The sequence below is a fragment of the Anomaloglossus baeobatrachus genome, chromosome 1 (assembly GCF_048569485.1).
Source record: "Anomaloglossus baeobatrachus isolate aAnoBae1 chromosome 1, aAnoBae1.hap1, whole genome shotgun sequence".
Taxonomy (NCBI): Eukaryota; Metazoa; Chordata; class Amphibia; order Anura; family Aromobatidae; genus Anomaloglossus; species Anomaloglossus baeobatrachus.
The window spans coordinates 310,746,333-310,765,683 of NC_134353.1; the positions used below are offsets into that span (position 1 = coordinate 310,746,333).

Consider the following 19,351-nt stretch of genomic DNA (forward strand, 5'->3'; position numbering starts at 1 on the left):
CCAGCGGTCACTTAGTACACAAAAGAGTGTTCCTCTCTGCTGCACTAAGCCACCGCTGGACCTAAACAATAATTCGCTGTAAAATAATAAAATAGATAATTGACATAACTGACAATGCGTTGTGTGACATGTCCAATATTCCAGCTTCTTTCTTCTGCGAATGCCTCAAAGCTGGCATTCTCTCAACATCAGGTGGGAAGAATGCCAGCTTCCAGTCATGCGCAGGAAAAAGAAGCCAGACTGCTGGACTGATGTCATGCATCGCAAGTTCACAATGTAAAGTTCACAATGTAAGTTATTTATTTGATTTTTTTACTGCTAATTACCATTGTTTCAGTCCAGTTGTGGCTTTATACAGCAGGGAGGAGCATTCCTTCCTGTACTAAGTGAACAGTGGAGCGATTGATCTGTCAGTGGCCCTTTAAACATATTGTACGGCTCTCGCGGAATTATATTTCAAAATATGTGGCGTTTACGGCTCTCTTAGCCAAAAAGGTTCCTGACCCCTGTTTTATCGTATGCTAATAAGCACAGGGACTAGTCCCCTGGGCGTTAGTTCCCCTGTTGGCGTGCTAACATGCTGATGATTGTGCAGCGTCAGAGGATAATCTCACTCACCTCTCAGCTGCCATCGTGTCTGATGCTGGATTTTGGCTGTGTGCATGATCCTGGAGTTTGGGTCATGCGCACTACTTCAGTTTGAAGCCAGGACGTGTACACCCGGCTTCATTGCGCACTGAGCCGAATCCCCCGTCGGACGCGATGGCGGCGGAGAGGTGAGTGAGATTATCCTCTGACGCTGCATATTCATCAGCATGTTAGTACGCCCCTGTGGGTGTGCTAATCTGCTAATGGGGGCGACTGGCCAGGGGAACTAACGCCCAGGGGACTGGTGCCCTCGCTCATTAGAATATCATAAAAATATCTTTAGAAATACTTTTCTTTGTCGCTCCATTGGGAGACCCAGACAAATGGGTGTATAGGCTATGCCTCCGGAGGCCACACAAAGTATTACACTAAAAGTGTAAAGCCCCTCCCCTTCTGCCTATACACCCCCCGTGCTCCCACGGGCTCCTCAGTTTTTTTGCTTTGTGCGAAGGAGGCAGACATGCACGCACAGCTCCACAGATTGGTCAGCAGCAGCTGCTGACTATGTCGGATGGAAGAAAAGTGGGCCCATATAGGGCCCCCAGCATGCTCCCTTCTCACCCCACTCTTGTCGGCGGTGTTGTTAAGGTTGAGGTATCCATTGCGGGTACGGAGGCTGGAGCCCACATGCTGTTTTCCTTCCCCATCCCCCTTAGGGCTCTGGGTGAAGTGGGATCCTATCGGTCTCCAGGCACTGAGACCGTGCTTCATCCACAACTCCTGAGGAGCCTGCTGGATAGGAGCCGGGTATCGTTCAGGGACATGGCCCTGCTACTTTAAGGTACTCTGTGTCCCCGTGGGGACCGCGCACAGCAACACTCCAGCATTGCTGGGTGTGCTAGTGCACCGGGGACCGCGGCGCTGACCGCGTTTGTGCCATTATACACAACAGCGTCGCTGAGAGTATTTGTGTATGGGGACTACCGCGCTGACCGCCGCTGCCATTGTTTTTACTGAGGCGCGGCTGGGACTGTTAGTGCGCCGGGGACTCTGCGCCGGCCGCGCTTTTACGGCGGCCGCGCTTATAACTCGAGTCCCCGGCTTTTGGGCCTAGTCTTTCTCTTCCCGCCCCCAGCCCTGCCAGTCAGGGGAAGGGCGGGACGCTGTACAGCACGGCAGCACTGAGGGCTGGAGCATGTTTTACATACTCCACCCCCCTCACTGTGCACAGTGAGGCACCAGCTCCCACACTTTCTGGGTCACGCCCACGGCTCCCTCTCCTCAGGACGCCGGCAGCCATTCCTGTCAGCTCCTAGGACGCTGCAGAGGGGAGACAAACTCTGGGGGACCCAGGCAGGGATTCTGGTGGCCACACAACCGCTTTAAGCGGGCGGTAAGCAGCACCTGAGGTGCTGGCCCCACTTGTGCAGAAGTGTGATTATAGTTTATATGTTTACAGGCTATACTTTACACTGTATGGGCACAGTTGATTTCTGGCTATATACCCTGTTGTGTTGCTCAAAGGAGACAACAATATGGCGCCCACAAGAAGCAGGGGTGCCAAAACACAGGCTTACTATGCTGCCTGCGCCGCATGTACAACCTCGCTACCGGCAGGTTCCACTGACCCTCATTGTATGCACTGTTCGGCCCCTGTGGCACTTACTCAGCCGGAGCCTCTGCTAAGGGGGGCCCAGGGGGAACAACCAGCTAACACTGTCCAGGTGACAGGGACGGAGTTTGCAGTTTTTACTGACAGACTTTCTGAGACTATGGCTAAAATACTAGAAGCTTTGCAGTCCAGACCGGTATCTCAGACCATGGGCACTGTGGAATCACTGCCCCCTAGTCCCCCTCAGTTGGAACAACAATGTCTCCCCGGGGTGTCTCATAGATCCCAGGGTGAGGTCTCTGACACGGACCGCAGTCCCAGACCGCCTAAGCGAGCTCGCTTGGAAATCCCCTCGACCTCATCACATTGTTCAGGGTCTCAGAGGGATGACTCTCTGTATGATGAAGCGGAGGTAGCTTATCAGGATTCTGATCCTGAGGCCGCTCTCAACCTTGATACTCCTGATGGGGACGCCATAGTGAATGATCTTATTGCGTCCATAAATAAGATGTTGGATATTTCTCCCTCAGCTCCTCCAGCAGAGGAGTCAGCTTCTCAGGAGAAGTTCCGTTTCAGGTTCCCCAAGCGTACAGCGAGTATGTTTCTGGATCACTCCGACTTCAGAGACGCAGTCCAGAAACACCGAGTTTGTCCAGATAAGCATTTTTCCAAGCGCCTTAAGGATACACGTTATCCCTTCCCCCCTGATGTGGTCAAGGGCTGGACTCAGTGTCCCAAGGTGGATCCTCCAATCTCCAGACTGGCGGCTAGATCCATAGTTGCAGTTGAAGATGTGGCTTCACTCAAGGATGCCACTGCCAGACAGATGGAGCTCTGGTTGAAATCCATCTATGAGGCTATCGGCGCGTCTTTCGCTCCAGCATTCGCAGCAGTATGGGCACTCCAAGCTATCTCAGCGGGTCAAGCCCAAATTGACGCACTCACACGTACGTCTGCGCCGCAAGTGGCTTCCATAACCTCTCAAACGTCGGCATTTGCATCCTACGCTATTAATGCTATCCTGGACTCTGCGAGCCGTACGGCGGTTGCAGCCGACAATTCGGTGGCATTACGCAGGGCCTTGTGGCTACGGGAATGGAAGGCAGATTCGATTGCCAAAAAGTGCTTAATCGGTTTGCCATTTTCTGGCGACCGTTTGTTTGGTGAGAGATTGGATGAAATCATAAAACAATCCAAGGGAAAGGAAACTTCCTTACCCCAGGCCAAACCAAAATTACCCCAACAGAGGAGGGGATAGTCGAGGTTTCGGTCCTTTCGGGGTACGGGCAGAGCCCAATTCTCCTCGTCCAAAGGGCCTCAGAAGGATCAGAGGAACTCCGATTCATGGCGGTCTAAGTCACGCCCTAAAAAGACCGCCGGAGGTGCCGCTACCAAGGCGGCTTCCTCATGACTTTCGGCCTCCTCACACCGCATCCTCGGTCGGTGGCAGGCTCTCCCGCTTTTGCGACACCTGGCTGCCACAGGTAAAAGACCGATGGGTGAGAGACATTCTGTCTCACGGTTACAGGATAGAGTTCAGCTCTCGTCCTCCGACTCGATTCTTCAGAACATCTCCGCCTCCCGAGCGAGCCGATGCTCTTCTGCAGGCGTTGGACACTCTGAAGGTAGAAGGACTGGTGATCCCTGTGCCTCTTCAGCAACAGGGTCACGGTTTTTACTCCAACCTGTTTGTGGTTCCAAAGAAGGACGGGTCTTTCCGTCCTGTCCTGGACCTAAAACTGCTCAACAAACACGTAAAGACCAGGCGGTTCCGGATGGAATCCCTCCGCTCCGTCATCGCCTCAATGTCCCAAGGAGATTTCCTTGCATCGATCGATATCAAAGATGCTTATCTTCATGTTCCGATTGCTCCAGAGCATCAGCGCGTCCTGCGCTTCGCCATAGGAGACGAACATCTCCAGTTCGTGGCACTGCCGTTCGGCCTGGCGACAGCCCCCCGGGTTTTCACCAAGGTCATGGCTACAGTAGTCGCGGTCCTCCACGGCCAGGGTCACTCGGTGATCCCTTACTTAAACGATCTGCTGGTCAAGGCTCCCTCCCAAGAGGCATGCCAGCACAGCCTCGACGCTACTCTGGAGACTCTCCAGAGTTTCGGGTGGATCATCAATTTTCCAAAGTCAAATCTGACACCGGCCCAATCGCTGACATATCTTGGCATGGAGTTTCATACCCTCTCAGCGATAGTGAAGCTTCCTCTGAACAAGCAGCGTTCACTACAGACGGGGGTGCAATCTCTCCTTCAAGGTCAGTCACACCCCTTGAGGCGCCTCATGCCCTTCCTGGGGAAGATGGTGGCAGCAATGGAGGCAGTCCCTTTCGCGCAGTTTCACCTGCGTCCTCTTCAATGGGACATCCTACGCAAATGGGACAGGAATCCGACGTCCCTCGACAGGAACGTCTCCCTCTCTCAGGCAACCAAAGCTTCCCTTCGGTGGTGGCTTCTTCCCACTTCTTTATCGAAGGGGAAATCCTTCCTACCCCCATCCTGGGCGGTGGTCACGACGGACGCGAGTCTGTCAGGGTGGGGAGCAGTTTTTCTCCACCACAGGGCTCAGGGTACGTGGACTCAGTAAGAGTCCTCGCTTCAGATCAATGTTCTGGAGATCAGGGCAGTGTATCTGGCCCTAAAAGCGTTCCAGCAGTGGCTGGCAGGCAAGCAGATCCGAATTCAGTCGGACAACTCCACAGCGGTGGCATACATCAACCACCAAGGCGGGACACGCAGTCGTCAAGCCTTCCAGGAAGTCCGGCGGATTCTACTGTGGGTGGAAGCCACAGCCTCCACCATATCCGCAGTTCACATCCCGGGCGTAGAAAACTGGGAAGCAGACTTTCTCAGTCGCCAGGGCATGGACGCAGGGGAATGGTCCCTTCACCCGGACGTGTTTCAGGAGATATGTTGCCGTTGGGGCATGCCGGACGTCGACCTAATGGCGTCCCGGCACAACAACAAGGTACCGACGTTCATGGCACGGTCTCAAGATCCCAGAGCTCTGGCGGCAGACGCCTTAGTTCACGATTGGTCGCAGTTTCAGCTCCCGTATGTGTTTCCTCCGCTGGCACTGTTGCCCAGAGTGTTACGCAAGATCAGGGCCGACTGCCGCCGCGTCATCCTCGTCGCTCCAGACTGGCCGAGGAGGTCGTGGTACCCGGATCTGTGGCATCTCACTGTGGGCCAACCGTGGGCACTACCAGACCGACCAGACTTGCTGTCTCAAGGGCCGTTTTTCCATCTGAATTCTGCGGCCCTCAACCTGACTGTGTGGCCATTGAGTCCTGGATCCTAGCGTCTTCAGGGTTATCTCAAGACGTCATTGCCACTATGAGACAGGCTAGGAAACCAACGTCCGCCAAGATCTACCACAGGACGTTGAAAATTTTCCTGTCGTGGTGCTCTGCTCAGGGTTTTTCTCCCTGGCCTTTTGACTTGACCACTTTTCTGTCCTTCCTTCAATCTGGACTGGAAAAGGGTTTGTCGCTCGGCTCCCTTAAGGGACAAGTCTCAGCGCTCTCTGTGTTTTTCCAGAAGCGCCTAGCCAGGCTTCCACAGGTACGCACGTTCCTGCAGGGGGTTTGTCACATCGTTCCTCCTTACAAGCGGCCGTTAGAACCCTGGGATCTCAACAGGGTTCTGATGGTTCTTCAGAAACCACCATTCGAGCCAATGAGAGATATTTCCCTCTCACGACTTTCGCAGAAAGTGGTTTTTCTAGTAGCAGTCACTTCTCTTCGGAGAGTGTCTGAGCTAGCAGCATTGACGTGCAAAGCCCCTTTCCTGGTGTTTCACCAGGACAAGGTGGTTCTACGTCCGGTTCCGGATTTTCTCCCTAAGGTGGTATCCTCCTTTCATCTTAATCAGGATATCTCCTTACCTTCTTTTTATCCTCATCCAGTTCACCAATGTGAAAAGGATTGGCACTTGTTAGATTGGGTGAGAGCACTCAGACTCTACATTTCTCGTACGGCGCCCCTGCGCCGCTCGGATGCACTCTTTGTCCTTGTCGCTGGCCAGCGTAAAGGGTCACAGGCTTCCAAATCAACCCTGGCTCGGTGGATCAAGGAGCCAATTATCGAAGCCTACCGTTCTGCTGGGCTTCCGGTTCCCTCAGGGCTGAAGGCCCATTCTACCAGAGCCGTGGGCGCGTCCTGGGCTTTGAGGCACCAGGCTACGGCTCAGCAGGTGTGTCAGGCGGCTACCTGGTCGAGCCTGCACACTTTCACGAAGCACTATCAGGTGCATACCTATGCTTCGGCGGATGCCAGCCTAGGTAGACGAGTCCTTCAGGCGGCGGTTGCCCACCTGTAGGAAGAGGCCGTTTTACGGCTCTATTGTGAGGTATTATTTTACCCACCCAGGGACTGCTTTTGGACGTCCCAATTGTCTGGGTCTCCCAATAGAGCGACAAAGAAGGGAATTTTGTTTACTTACCGTAAATTCCTTTTCTTCTAGCTCTAATTGGGAGACCCAGCGCCCGCCCCTGTTTTTTTGTGTACACATGTTGTTCATGTTGAATGGTTTCAGTTCTCCGATATTCCTTCGGATTGAAGTTACTTTTAACCAGTTTATAATTCTTTTTCCTCCTTCTTGCTTTTGCACCAAAACTGAGGAGCCCGTGGGAGCACGGGGGGTGTATAGGCAGAAGGGGAGGGGCTTAACACTTTTGAGTGTAATACTTTGTGCGGCCTCCGGAGGCATAGCCTATACACCCCAATTGTCTGGGTCTCCCAATTAGAGCTAGAAGAAAAGGAATTTACGGTAAGTAAACAAAATTCCCTTCTTTCCTCCTTCTTGCTTTTGCACCAAAACTGAGGAGCCCGTGGGAGCACGGGGGGTGTATAGGCAGAAGGGGAGGGGCTTTACACTTTTAGTGTAATACTTTGTGTGGCCTCCGGAGGCATAGCCTATACACCCATTTGTCTGGGTCTCCCAATTGGAGCTAGAAGAAAAGGAATTTACGGTAAGTAAACAAAATTCCCTTCTTTCTAAAGATCTCTTTATCTGTTAGTGTATACAGGGACAGTTATGCAGGGATTAGCAATATGCACCCAGAACTGCTCATGGGTCTAGGGGCATATTGCACCTGACAGGTTCCCTTTAAAATCATTAAAATGGTGTGAAATGTGGACGTTCCCTTTTTTAAATAAGCTTTATATTGCTTTAATATCTAAAAGCTTAATACAAATCCTGCTTTTTTTTTGTTTTTTTTTGCTCTGATGTCCTTTAATGACATGGTCCTTCTTCATTAGCTGTATTGTGTTGCCCGTGTGTGCCAAGCAGACGCCGCTCCAGCATGTCACAAAGTAAACGAGCAGCCAGCGAGCTTAGCGGTGCGGTAGTGTTGCATGACTGGACTAACAATAGGCCTTGTCCCTATTTTTGTTTGGTTTCTTACATTTACCTACTAACTGGCTTGGCGACTTGTGCTAACAAGGAATTGGTAAATTGTCCACTGCTGATGGTAAAGCGTTCGCAGATCCTGAGGTGCTTCGCAGATTGACGTCCTCGGTCAGCTGTGCGTTGGATGAAGCTGCTGCTGCACTTACGAGAATGAGAGCTGAGAGCACCTCAAATGCAGGGCAGACGGACAAGTGAGTACATTCACCAATCGCATAGTAATGTTCCTAGTATCTGACAACTTTAGGCCCTGTGCACACCTTCATTATTTAGAGAGATTTTAGTTCCAGATTTGTCCCTGTTTCTATTGTTTTCCCCTGATTGTTCCACTCCTGGTTTCATAACTACGGATGTAAAACCGCACCAAATGCTCAATGTGTGAACACGGCCTTAAAAAAACGTACTTGTCACATACAGTATAATACTAGGTGAGGGCTATGCAGGCTAAACCCATGCTTCAGGAGTCTCTCCAATGTCTTATACTTTCTGCAGTGAAAGTATGGGCGACAAACAAGCATTAGGCTATGTGTCCACGGGAGCTCGTACCTGCGGATATATACGCAGGTACGTCCGCAGGTTTCTCACAGCTGCTTGCCGGCAGCGGAACAGCTGCGGTAAACCTGCGGACTTATGCGATTTACCTGCGGACGTCCCGGCCTCTATCTCCATAGTGGAGAGCCGGGATTTCCCCAGGTATTTCCGCAGGAATAATTGACATGCAGTTATGTGCAGCTGTGGGACATCCGCCGCACATTCCGCAGCATGGACACACACTCCCCATGTCCCATAGGATAACATGGGGAGTGTCTGTACTTGCTGAAACCTGCGGATTTATCTGGAAAATCCAGATAAATCCAGATTTTCCGCGGCGAAATCCGCAGAAGCAAGCTCCCGTGGGCACATAGCCTTAGCGTATGTTCACACTTGGCAGAATTGCCGTGAATTTTCTGTCCTTTTTTGCAGGCACAACATCCACAGACTAGGTGTGTAGCATCCATGCCCTGCAGAAAAACCCTGCCTAAATTGGGTTGTGGTGCGGATTTTAGGTGTATATCCATTCTCTTCTAGAATTTCCACTCCATATTTTAGTTTTCGCACTGCAGGTAGTGAAGCTGCAGAAAATCCTTAAGTTTTTAGATTTTTTTTTTGTTTAGTCATGAAAAAAAAACATCCTCCAAATGACAAAAAAAAAGTATTGAATCCTATTCCTGTCCCAGAAACATAGAAGGGATAATGATTCTTATAGCTGGAAATTCTTGCTGGCCAGCTATTCATATGTACTGTATGTAATATGCTTAACCCCTTCACGACCGCAGGCAGTAATCTTGCGTCCTAGCTGCCATAGTGTTACTACCCGCAGTCTGCTGCCGGCAGCTTGCAGCAATCGGTGCTGATTTTTATAGCTGTGATATGTGCCTGCCAGGCACCAGCAGAATTTTTATCCGCCCGTGCTTTTTAACCCCGTAAATGGCGCTATCAATATGTGACAGCGCCATTATAATAGCGCTTGCGCTATATTATTATTCACCGGCCGATACCGGAAGTCGCGTGACGTGATCACGTGACTTTCGGTAGTTGTCATGGTAGCACAGTCATTTAATTACTCCTGTAGCTCACATGACTAACTTCCTGCCTCTCACAGCTGAGCACTGGGTGAGAGATTAGCAGCATATCTGCTGTTCACAGCTGTGTAGCTGTGATCAACAGATATGGAAGAGCGATCAGATTGCTGATCCATATAGTCCCCTAGGCACTAGTAAAATAAAAACCTAGCGGCAAAAAAATTCCAAACGCCAAAATTATGTTGTTTTTGGTCGCCACAAATTTTGCGCTAAATGCATTAACAGGCGATCAAAAAGTAGCATCTGCGTAAAAATGGTACAGTTACAAATGGCAGCCTGAGACGCAAAAAATAAGCAGTCACTGAGCCATAGATCCCGAAAAATGAGAACGCTACGGGTCACAAAATATGGCGTAAACCGTGCGCCACTTTTTTTTGGACAAAATTCAGATTTTTTTTTTAAACCCCTTAGCTAAAAGTAAACCTATTCATGTTTTGTGTCTACAAACTTGCACCACCCTTAGGCATCACACCCACACATCGGTTTTACCATATAGTGAACACAGTATATAAAATACAATAGTGCTATCGCACTTTTTTTTTTGCAATGTTTCCGCATTTGGAATTTTCTTTGCCAATTTCCAGTACACTATATGGTAAAACTTATGGTTTCATTTAAAGGTACAGCTCATTCCACAAAAAACGAGCCCTCACATGACCATATTGACTAAAAAATAGAAAAAGTTACATCTCTCGGAAGAATAGCAAAAAAACGGACAGCGCAAATTCGGCCGATCGTGAAGGGGTTAATGCCAGCGGCATAGATGCAACACATACAGTCTGAGTATGGGCCGCAGTTTATAGACTGTCCGGAATTTAACACTCAGTCGTCTTATAGTTTGGGTCCGGAGACCTTTGCCTTTTGTACTCTGACCTTGCCTCTTTAATATCCCTATACCTTGACCGTAAGAAACTTCATTTGCTACATTTCACTAAACCCTACTAGAGCATACTGAAGAAGCTGTCCTTATCTGTGCTTGAAGGCAACTCTATCCATGTGCCCTCATGCTGAACCTTTCCACCTATGTCCAGCTTTCATAGCCTTGCTCAGGTAAGCTGGCCTAATGTGGCAGCTAATCCTGCTGATTATGATGTAGGAACAGCCAGTTCCCAGATATGCCCACTATAGGCAACTGGTTAAAAGAAAACGTATCCTGTTTTCCTCGAAATGCCTTTTCTCCCATAGTTAAATCTGGAAACACAATGCCAGCTTGATGACGGTTCAATACCACCCTGTGTACCTCGTTATCAAATGCAGTCTTTATAGGGGTTTTCTCATCCATGGAGGATAAGGCTATGTGTCCACGGTAGAATGTTGCTGCGGATTTTTCTGCATGAAAATCCGCGACTTTCCCGGCAAATCCGCACCTTTTCAAAGGTGCGGATTTGCCGCGGATTTTGGTGCGGATTTTTTTTTTCCCCAATTCTATAGCCAAAATCCGGATCAAAATCCGCAACAATAATTGACATGTTGCAGATTTTTCCGGATCAAAATCCGCGGCAAATCCGCCGCGGAAAAATCCGCAGCATGGACACAGCATTTCCAAAATGCCATTGAAATGGCTTGGAAGTGCCGCTGCTGCAGATTTTCGGAAAATCCGCGGCCTTTCCGCGAGAAATCCGCGGCAAAATCCGCGCATTTTCCGCAGCGTGGACACATAGCCTAAATGTCCGATCTCTGGGGCCTAGCCTGAACCCTGCAGCTTCTTTTAAGTGTTTATGGGGCCGCTTGTAACAGCCAGTGGTTCGCTCTACACCCCCCCCCCCCCACACCCACACCACCCCATTTAGACAAGTGACGTGGGTGTCCCAAGTGGGGCCTCCATAAATAAATGTAGATTGTCAGAAAAAAAAAACCTTTTTAGACTGTGCACAAAGGTTTTTTAGGTGTTTTTGGCTCTTTGAGTTTCTTCTCAGTTTAGTCAGCAAAAAGTCTGTGTGTAGTGCACAATACCCTACAGGGGAACTGTCACTATTTCTTTTGCTAACCCATCTAGTTTCCTCCCAACCCAACTCCTGATTCCAGTGATGTATCACTTAGGCTGCTTTCACACATCTGGTTTTTGCAGTGTGGCTCAAAAACCTATGCAGCGGATGCGGCGAAAAAAATGGATCCGTTGCATAAGTTTTTCCATGCGGCCTGTCCGTTTTTTGACGGATGCGGCTTGATACTGAGCATGCGCAGTGGAAAAAAACGCATGTGGCGCCGGATGTGGTTTTTGCTGCTGGATGCCGCATCCGGCGTCCATAGACTTGCATTGTAAATCGCGCCGCAATGCGTTTTTTTCAGCGCACAAAAAAACGTGCCAGGCAACGTTCCATCTGGCCGCCGCATGGGCTAAATATGCTGCATCCGGCAAGAAACGGACGCAACGCAAGGCCATGCGCACAACATGGCGCTAATGCAAGTCTATGCAACCGGCGGCAGAAAAAAAAGGTTGCGGTTTTTTCTGCAAAGCGCCGTATTGGGCCACACTGCAAAAACCAGATGTGTGAAAGCAGCCTTAGGCCGGTTTCACACATCCGGCTTTTTGCCGTTTTGCCGGATCCGGCGCTCTCCCGTACAGATAATACAGTACAATGACAGCGCTGTAACGTCCGGGTCACATGCGCCGGTCACATGACAGCATGTGACCGGCGCTTGTTGCGCTGTCATTGTACTGTATTAACTGTACGGGAGAGCGCTGGATCCGGCAAAACGGCAAAAAGCCGGATGTGTGAAACCGGCCTTACTGGGCCGCTTGCTGCAGTCAGTCTTGATTAAATCAGTTTCGTCTGCTGCAGATCTTCCAGTTCTCTGAATGCCGAGCTCTGTATAGCTCCACCTACACCCATAAATGGCAGTTTTCTGTGTGCACTGTGCATAAGCTGCCAATCAGTGGTGGAGGCGGGGTTATACGGAGCTCGTGAATATGGAGGACTAGGGATAATCTACTGAATGAAGTAATTTTATCAAAACTACAGCAAGCAGCCCAGTAAGTGATACATCGCTGAAATCAGGTTCTCTGTGTCTACAGTATGCTGCTCTCCAGTTAGGTGTCAAAAAAAACGGTGACAGATTTGTCTTTATTATGTTTCCCATTCAGTTAACATTCCCCAATGCTCGTCCTTTTTGTGTATTGGTAAAACACGGGTAGAGTAGCCGGGTTCATAGTCACCTTATAAAGGACATAACAGTACTAATAGTGAGACGAGTGGTTTCTAGTGTTGGATGCCATGTAATTCTCCTCTTGCTTTGACAGCCGCAGTTTAGCAGAAGCTTGCTCTGAAGGAGATGTGAATGCTGTGAGGAAGTTGCTAATTGAAGGCCGCAGTGTTAATGAGCACACGGAGGAAGGGGAGTCTCTCCTCTGCCTCGCCTGTTCTGCTGGATACTATGAACTTGCACAGGTGAGACTCTATATGCGGTTTCCTTAATAATCTCTTCCAGATTATGGCCTATGTCGTCTGCTGCTGTGATCTCCTGATGGTAAAGGAGAATGCAGCAAACCAGTCCTCCACCTGTGAGGCCGCAGCCTGGTGTACTGCTCGGCCTCTGAAGGGCACATACCTTCTTAATGTAAAGTCTAGAACAGAACAAACATGTTTGTCCTCTCTTAGCTCTAGCTTGTACATGAGTTATCCTGGCACTAACTAGGCTCCGTGTTTCCTACTTTCACATTATACATGTGACCAGTATTACACAGGCTCCTAAAGATAGACCTATACGAGTACACATGGTATGTTGGCCCTTTATAAAGGGGTGTTCTGAGTTGTCAAAAAGACGGCTCGGAGGAAGAAATGTGACAAAATAGGAAATATTGCACTGGCAGTGCAGGGCTACCGCTCAGTGCTTACTGCTGGACTTTTTTTTGCCCCCCCTCCAACTACGAAATCCCCTTTGAACCTCTTACTTGATATGCCGGCTGACAGATGATGACTGGGTTGTTCAGCCATCACCTGCCTGGGTTGTTCAGCCATCACCTGCCTGGGTTGTTCAGCCATCACCTGCCTGGGTTGTTCAGCCATCACCTGCCTGGGTTGTTCAGCCATCACCTGCCTGGGGTTGTTCAGCCATCACCTGCCTGGGGTTGTTCAGCCATCACCTGCCTGGGGTTGTTCAGCCATCACCTGCCTGGGGTTGTTCAGCCATCACCTGCCTGGGGTTGTTCAGCCATCACCTGCCTGGGGTTGTTCAGCCATCACCTGCCTGGGGTTGTTCAGCCATCACCTGCCTGGTGTTGTTCAGCCATCACCTGCCTGGTGTTGTTCAGCCATCACCTGCCTGGTGTTGTTCAGCCATCACCTGCCTGGTGTTGTTCAGCCATCACCTGCCTGGTGTTGTTCAGCCATCACCTGCCTGGTGTTGTTCAGCCATCACCTGCCTGGTGTTGTTCAGCCATCACCTGCCTGGTGTTGTTCAGCCATCACCTGCCTGGTGTTGTTCAGCCATCACCTGCCTGGTGTTGTTCAGCCATCACCTGCCTGGTGTTGTTCAGCCATCACCTGCCTGGTGTTGTTCAGCCATCACCTGCCTGGTGTTGTTCAGCCATCACCTGCCTGGTGTTGTTCAGCCATCACCTGCCTGGTGTTGTTCAGCCATCACCTGCCTGGTGTTGTTCAGCCATCACCTGCCTGGTGTTGTTCAGCCATCACCTGCCTGGTGTTGTTCAGCCATCACCTGCCTGGTGTTGTTCAGCCATCACCTGCCTGGTGTTGTTCAGCCATCACCTGCCTGGTGTTGTTCAGCCATCACCTGCCTGGTGTTGTTCAGCCATCACCTGCCTGGTGTTGTTCAGCCATCACCTGCCTGGTGTTGTTCAGCCATCACCTGCCTGGTGTTGTTCAGCCATCACCTGCCTGGTGTTGTTCAGCCATCACCTGCCTGGTGTTGTTCAGCCATCACCTGCCTGGTGTTGTTCAGCCATCACCTGCCTGGTGTTGTTCAGCCATCACCTGCCTGGTGTTGTTCAGCCATCACCTGCCTGGTGTTGTTCAGCCATCACCTGCCTGGTGTTGTTCAGCCATCACCTGCCTGGTGTTGTTCAGCCATCACCTGCCTGGTGTTGTTCAGCCATCACCTGCCTGGTGTTGTTCAGCCATCACCTGCCTGGTGTTGTTCAGCCATCACCTGCCTGGTGTTGTTCAGCCATCACCTGCCTGGTGTTGTTCAGCCATCACCTGCCTGGTGTTGTTCAGCTATCACCTGCCTGGTGTTGTTCAGCCATCACCTGCCTTTAACAGCTGCGCAGAGAACTGAAATCTACTTGCAGCCTGTTAACCTGGTAAATGTTCCAGTCAGTCTGTGATAGCCCCATTTCCAGTGCGCCGAGGGGTTCTGTTTTAACCTCTTGGTGTCTGGTGGAGACACCCCCTTGCCAGTCATGACAGTACTACTGCGAACACTAGCCAGTGGCTGACATTCAAAGGAGACTGTGATTTTTGCTATGTACAGCAATCCTGTGGTATTGCTGTATATAGCACAAGTGATTGGATGATCCAAGTCAATAGCTAGCAAATACAATAACAAAAAATGATTGGAAAAAAAAATTAAAAGTTCAAATCATCAATGAATGCTGTAAAAACAATAGCGAATTTGCGTTTTTTTATTTCTCTGTACGGAAATATTTTTCTCCGCTTTCCAATAAATCACATGCAAAAATGGATGGTGTCCACTAAAAACAGCTTTTCACACTAAAAAACCCCAAGCCCTTAATCTGTGTGTACGAAATAGAAAAAGTGTTGGCTCTTAGAGAAAAACACTAAAGCGCAAAAACAGCAAATTGCCCAGTCGGGAAGTAGTTAATGTTAGGAGTACTGCTGCAGGCGACGTCTTATGTTAATGTTCTGTAAGGCTTAGTGCACATGACCATAATGGCTACTTGCAGGAATCGGGGCCCTCGCTGCGGGGGAATATAATGAATTGGCTTGTGTGAAGAAATGGCGTATAGCAAAAGAATCTCGCCTGTCAATAAGGGGAAGGGAATGAGAAACGTACAGATACACTCTCCCTAAAACAAAGGCTATGGAGGAATACCAAACCCCTATTATCATTGTTTTTATGTTCTTCTTATTGATAAATGTTTTCCCTTCTCTTAAGGTTCTTTTGGCTATGCATGCTAATGTGGAAGATCGAGGTATAAAAGGAGATATTACGCCATTAATGGCTGCTGCTAATGGGGGACATGTTGAAATTGTGAAGCTGCTCCTAGCTCATGATGCTGATGTGAACTCCCAGTCCTCCACAGGTTTGCGGTTTATTAGTGTTTACACTTGGATGTTAAGGAAATCTATGTATGTGTGATCATTGAGATTTTTTTGCTTCCATTGCGGTCATCTCCTTGTCCTCTCCTTGTCCAGGAAACACAGCACTTACCTATGCATGTGCTGGCGGCTATGTAGATGTTGTGAAGGTGCTGCTGGAATCAGGTGCTAGCATTGAGGACCACAATGAGAATGGTCACACTCCTCTCATGGAGGCGGGGAGTGCTGGCCATGTGGAAGTGGCCCGAGTGCTTCTGGAGAATGGCGCTGGAATTAATACCCATTCCAACGAGTTTAAAGAGAGTGCCCTTACATTGGCCTGCTATAAAGGTAACTAATATTACAGTATGTTGAAACCTTGGATTTCGTCTTAGTAGCATTAAATGATACAAGGATTGCAAATTGCACATGACTGTTATAATCCTCCTCTTATTGTAGTCCGGAGTATATGCAGATGGTATTGTATTGTCTTATAGAGCATGCTATATAATGGTGCGTTTGTCTTCTCTTACAGGACATCTAGAAATGGTGAGGTTTTTGTTGGAGGCTGGGGCCGACCAGGAGCATAAAACAGATGAGATGCACACTGCCTTAATGGAAGCCTGCATGGTAACGAAACCTACTGGACTCATCCGATCCCTCAGCGTTTTATCCTGCATGTATTAACACTGTTTCTTATACGTAGGATGGCCATGTAGAGGTGGCTCGACTGCTGCTAGATAGTGGAGCACAGGTGAATATGCCAGCGGATTCGTTTGAGTCTCCACTAACGCTCGCGGCTTGTGGTGGCCATGTAGAGCTGGCAGCTTTACTCATAGAGCGAGGTGCCAATCTCGAGGAGGTAAATGATGAAGGCTATACACCCCTTATGGAAGCTGCACGGGAAGGACATGAAGAAATGGTAGCGTTATTGCTTGGGCAGGGTATGTATTCTTCCATATGCCTGTCTGTACATACTTCACTATCAGATTAGTTTTATAGTTCCATCTTCCATAGCAGTGTTCTTTCTCCTATGTTTTCTCTTGCAGTGCATTAGTTATAGCCTTTTAGTTTTTTTTGGTTGGAGTCTCATTGGGATCTTTTTACTTATGATTGGCTATAAGACATGCAGTTGGGACAAGATTTGCAGCTATTATATGGATGCAGCAATGCTCGTGGTTTTTTTTGCCTAACAGATACATAGTTGGGAGTTCTTGTAAGCGTACGCTCACATGAGCATGTGCTAGGGACGAATGCAATGTCAGAATCTTGCATTGCACTCGGACCAATGTTATTCAATGAGCGAGAGCAGATGGTCAGCTTTTTTTTTTTCTCATCCAGATACCGGATGAGCGAAAAGTCGCAGCATGCTGAGATTGCCAGTGAGAGACGTGTCGCTCGCACCCATACATGTCTATGGGTGCGACACAAACATCGGACTGGACTCTGATGACATTCGAGTGCAGTGTGATATACGCACAGGTTGACAATGGAGGAGATAGGGAATTTAATCCATCCCTCTCCTCCGCAGCTGTGATCCGATCACAGGATCGGATCACCATCATAACACTGGGCTCTTGCTCACAGCCCAGCTGGAGCCGAGGGTCATTAGCATATCACATTAAATGCCATACAATCGTGTGACTCCAGCCTGTGTTCACCAGAGCAGCATGTCTGTGTGTCGATAAGAAAACAATCTATAACAAAACTGCCGCTTCCACCTTAATAAATGCACAGAGCCGCATTAAGCGGTAGGCTATATGCTTAGCCTGCTCATATAATAGAAATAAAGGCAAAATTATGCAACAGACCTCTATACAGGATACTGTAAAAAAAAAAAGTGCACAGTCATATGCAGTATATAGTATTATTTTTAAGTCTGTTTTTGCATTATAGTGTGGTTTGCATATCTTTCTTCATCGTTCCTTATGGGAGACCCAGACCATGGGTGTATAGCTTCTGCCTCCGGAGGACACACAAAGTACTACACTAAAAAGTGTAGCTCCTCCCTCCTAGCATATACACCCCCTGGATAACCAAATATAGCCAGTTCAATGCTTTGTGTTCAGGAGGCACACATCCACACATGCATTCTCATCTGATTTTTGATTTTAAAGAGTTTGAAGAAAAGCGGGTCCAAGTCTGGACCCCCGGCATGTCCCTTCTCACCCCACTGTGTCGGCGGTGCTGTTAAGGTTGATTTACAAGGCTGGAGCCTTACATGCCGCGCTCCTTCACCATCCCTCGGGCTCTGGCTTGAAGTGGGAGCCAACACGGTTCTCACTGCCTTGCAGGAGACCGGTCTCCATCCGCAGCCCTTTCAGGACCCTGCCGGACGGAGCACTCATCCCTCAGGGACCTGGCCCTGCGTCTCATAAGCTAAGTATTTGAGACGTTATTGGGGGGTCCCTTGTACTTTTATTGTGGGGAGAGTGTGTTATTTAACTTTGCTGTGATTTCCGGCCGGTTCTCTGGTTTTCACCTGAGAACCGCGCCGAGGGTGCCTGCTCGCCGGCTGCATTGAAATATTTAGGCCCCGGCTTCGCCTGCGGCCTGCTTTCGTTTTCACTGCCCCTGCATGTCAGTCATGCAGAGGGACAGTGTGGCTCCGCCCACCGGCCGTTCGGCATAGGGGAGGACACTCCTCTCTGAGATGTTTCCCTCCCCTGTATATCTCCTTGGCCCTCCGGATCCTGCTCTTTGACTAGGCCCCGCCCCCTATACTCGCTCCTGCGCCATTTTCTCAGCGTTCTGCAGACTGGTCGGCGCTGGCTGCAGCATCTCTGAATCTGTCTGGGGGTCCGAGCTGTGGGATCCGGAGGGCACACAAACGGGCTGGTAAGCCACAACCTCCGGTTGTGCACTTTTCTTATACACACTCTGGGGGTCATTCTGGTTCAGAGCCCCCACCTCAGCAGCATGTCTCACACTAGGAGCAAGACTGCAAGGCTGTACTCCATATGCACTGCATGTAAGCTCGTACTGCCTGAACCGAGCACATATCCACATTGTGATGCCTGCTCTAACATGATGGTGCCTTAGCCTGGAGTCTCCCCAGTGGTCCCTCAGGCTGCTCCGGCCCCGGTGGCTGATCCCCCGGCTTGGGTAGAATCCTTCTCTAAGTCTATCTCCCAGTCTTTTGCCGACTCCATGGGAGACTTGTCCCGGACTCTGCTGAACATGCATCAGCCCCCTTCTCAGGGTGCCTCTGCTGCTACGGCTCGCTCTCCAGAGCTCACAGAGGATTCTTCACCTGCTCCCAGACCCCGTCCTCCTAAAAGGAGACGCAGGGTCCCCTCGCCTTCCTCTTCTCGCGGCTCTGATTCTAGAGCTGACTCGCAGGACGAGGACGATGCCTTTACAGGGGGCTCGGACGCTACCTCCATGTGCCCCATTGATCTGACCGAGGGTGAAGCAGATGTTAGTGATTTGATTGCGTCCATTAATTCTGTACTGGACCTCAATCCGCCAGTATCAGAGGAGCAACCCTCTCTGGCAGAAAAGCACCAGTTTACCTTGCCTAAGAGAACAAGGAGTGTGTTCTTTAACCACTCCAGTTTTCAGGCCACTGTGGCCAAGCCCAGGGCCTGTCCTGACAAACGCTTCCCAAAGCGTGGTTCTGATGACAGTTTTCCTTTTCCACCTGAGGTGGTCAAGGAGTGGGCTCACTCTCCAAAGGTAGACCCTCCGGTGTCTAGAATCTCAGCCCGGACAGTTGTATCAGTGGCCGACGGCACCTCACTTAAGGATTCCACTGACCGCCAGGTTGACCTTTTGGCCAAATCTGTATATGAGGCGGCAGGGGCCTCTTTCTCCCCATCTTTTGCAGCAGTGTGGGCTCTCAAGGCCATCTCTGCTTCTCTAGAGGAGATGCATTCCCTCACCAGGGACT

At 49.8% G+C, this 19,351-nt stretch overlaps 1 protein-coding gene across 5 annotated transcripts in view; it reads left to right on the forward strand.

Annotated features, from left to right (window-relative positions):
- The window catches only part of ANKRD17 (ankyrin repeat domain 17), a 220,266-nt gene that overhangs the window by 81,913 nt on the left and 119,002 nt on the right, over positions 1 to 19,351 (forward strand). For 4 of the 5 annotated variants that reach the window (XM_075351211.1, XM_075351215.1, XM_075351218.1 and 1 more), the window contains 6 exons: positions 7,654 to 7,810; positions 12,480 to 12,627; positions 15,317 to 15,464; positions 15,577 to 15,810; positions 15,995 to 16,089; positions 16,166 to 16,403. In XM_075351211.1, coding sequence (XP_075207326.1) covers positions 7,654 to 7,810; positions 12,480 to 12,627; positions 15,317 to 15,464; positions 15,577 to 15,810; positions 15,995 to 16,089; positions 16,166 to 16,403 — 1,020 coding nt within the window. The remainder of the gene's footprint in view (positions 1 to 7,653; positions 7,811 to 12,479; positions 12,628 to 15,316; positions 15,465 to 15,576; positions 15,811 to 15,994; positions 16,090 to 16,165; positions 16,404 to 19,351) is intronic. The other variant, XM_075351226.1, reaches the window with a different exon arrangement.